Below are 2,174 nucleotides of genomic sequence, written 5' to 3' on the forward strand. Positions count from 1 at the left end.
TGACAGTTGTGATCCCCAGTCACGCATTTATCGATATCTAATGAGATGGTAAAACTGTATGAGCACTTTTACTAAGCTTTTCTTTCAATAACAACCTAACTACCTATTGCGTTTTATGTAGTCGTGAAATGTTATCATATTTACAACGAAAACTAACATGTGTGGGGCTTCGAAGCAAAGTGGATCAACCTCCCCCACCCCCATTGTTTTGTGATTATATTATCGAGTAGTATGACCTCGTACTTGGTTTTCACATGGAAAACACTCTTCTTAAACTCATTAAAACAAAGAAAATTATAACCGTGACGATGGTTTGGAAACCCGATCTTAATTAGCATAGATTTTTACGATTTTCCCTCTCCGTTTACTCCGTAGTTTTTGTTTCGATTGAGAAAATATATCAAATACTCGAGACAGTGTTTCATCGGCTAATTCAAACACCTCGAATTTTGTCAAAAATACTCTGCTGCGCGTCGTATTTTCAACTCTCTTCTCGGTGTTTGGATATCCTGATGAAACACCGTCTCTCGTGTTTGATATATTACTTAAACATCATGTTTGGTTATGACTTCCCTAATCTGTGTTATAACAAATGACCAAACAGCAGGGGCAATGCCCCAAGCTCTCAACAACAGTGGCAAATGCTACATCTTGAGGGCCAGTAGAATTAACAACTTTGAAAGCTGGTACACTACACTACTTTAATTTTCGTTTGTTTGTTTGGTTGGTTGGTTTCTACCATATTAATCAGTAACGAGGGTAAATCAGATGAATAGACACTGAAGCAACTGATCACACCTTCAGTACAGCTTGGACCAGTAAATCCTGCGGAACATGCGCAACGAAAACCTTCCCTAGTGTATCCTGTTTGACACTTCGTGTTTCCAACACAAGGATCAGCGTTACAATGATTCTATAAATAAAGACAAACATATTAAAGCTCCCTCCTTCCCTCCCTCTCTCCCTCCATCCCTCCCTCTCCCTCTCTCTCTCCCTCTCTCCCTCCCTCCCTCCCTCCTTCCCTCCCTCCCTCTCTCTCTCCCTCCCTGCCTCTCTCCTTCCCTCCCTCCCTCCCTCCCTCTCTCGCTCCCTCCCTGCCTCCCTCCTTCCCTCCCTCCCTCCCTCTCTCTCTCTTCCTTTATTTCTTCATTATTTACCCTGAAAACATGAAGGTTTGACTCCATGTTCACAAAATGCGCTGAGAGATGTGTAACTTATATAGAACGTACTCCCATACTTTCCTCACTTTTTACAGTAAACATTAAACTTTTCTTAATCTATTATAAGAAAAGTGTTTTATAATCTTTATCTTTTCCGCCGCATTACCTCGACCTCTGAATACATGTATCCTTGCTTATCCTTCAAGGACGATTGTTTTTCATCGGCCTTGTTCAGCTCCCAGGTGTGTTTTCCGTCTACCACTGGTCCCACATTAATGGACACACAGTTGGGCTCTAAATAACACTTCACACGACAGCTACCTGGATTTGGTACCTCCACCACTGGCACTAACGATTGCCCTAGCAGCGCTTTGTCGAACTTTGGTTTCTTCCATATCATAGTGCGACAGTCATCTTTCAAAAAATAGAAAACCCACGGAAATGGTAAACAGAGTTTAATTTGGTCCTGCATTTTTGTGAGTTAATTGAATTAAATTTGTGGTACTAAGGCTCAAAACAATGAGGTTGAGCAGTTAGAACCATAGACAACTAAAAAGGACCAAATTAAATGTAGGATTGTCGATTTGGGTAGATAAATGTTTCCAATATTAAACAATTAGAGAAAACGATTTTCGAAATGAAACAACAGCTTGGAAATTGGGGAATAAGATTTCAGTCGTTTCCTAAGTATCTGCTATTTTTGATATTCAGCTTAGGATATCCGAAGAGACTGGGAAAACAGTCCAACGTGTCCAAGACGGGCGGAGTTAGAGTTACTTGAGCGTCTTATTGAAATTTTACCGCTCACTGACAAGTGTTGAAGTCTCACTAGGATTAGATTTTTAGGTTAAGATGACATCTCTACTGCCTCCCAGTACATGTACAATGTAGGTTAAAGATAGCTCTTGTATAGGGTCGGTTGAAGTGAAGGGATTTTTTAATATTTGCAAAGTAAATACAAGAGTTGCGCATTTTGTTAGCACCACCTGGTTGCTAAACAGTAAGTGTCTGAAC

General features: G+C 40.5%; 1 protein-coding gene across 1 annotated transcript; it reads right to left on the reverse strand.

The window, feature by feature from the left end:
* Positions 1-4: 4 nt before the first annotated feature.
* On the reverse strand, positions 5-1,632 carry LOC144640091 (uncharacterized; the record flags this gene model as incomplete). The annotated part of the gene is made up of 3 exons (XM_078499310.1): positions 1,327-1,632; positions 799-913; positions 5-37 (listed from the first exon to the last, which is right to left on the reverse strand). Coding segments are annotated over exons 1-3 (454 nt in total), but the record flags the coding sequence as incomplete, so codon positions are not given.
* Positions 1,633-2,174: the final 542 nt, after the last annotated feature.

This window comes from Oculina patagonica, unplaced genomic scaffold, assembly GCF_052425735.1.
Source record: "Oculina patagonica isolate OP01 unplaced genomic scaffold, crgOcupat unplaced1800, whole genome shotgun sequence".
In the NCBI taxonomy this organism is placed as follows: domain Eukaryota; kingdom Metazoa; phylum Cnidaria; class Anthozoa; order Scleractinia; family Oculinidae; genus Oculina; species Oculina patagonica.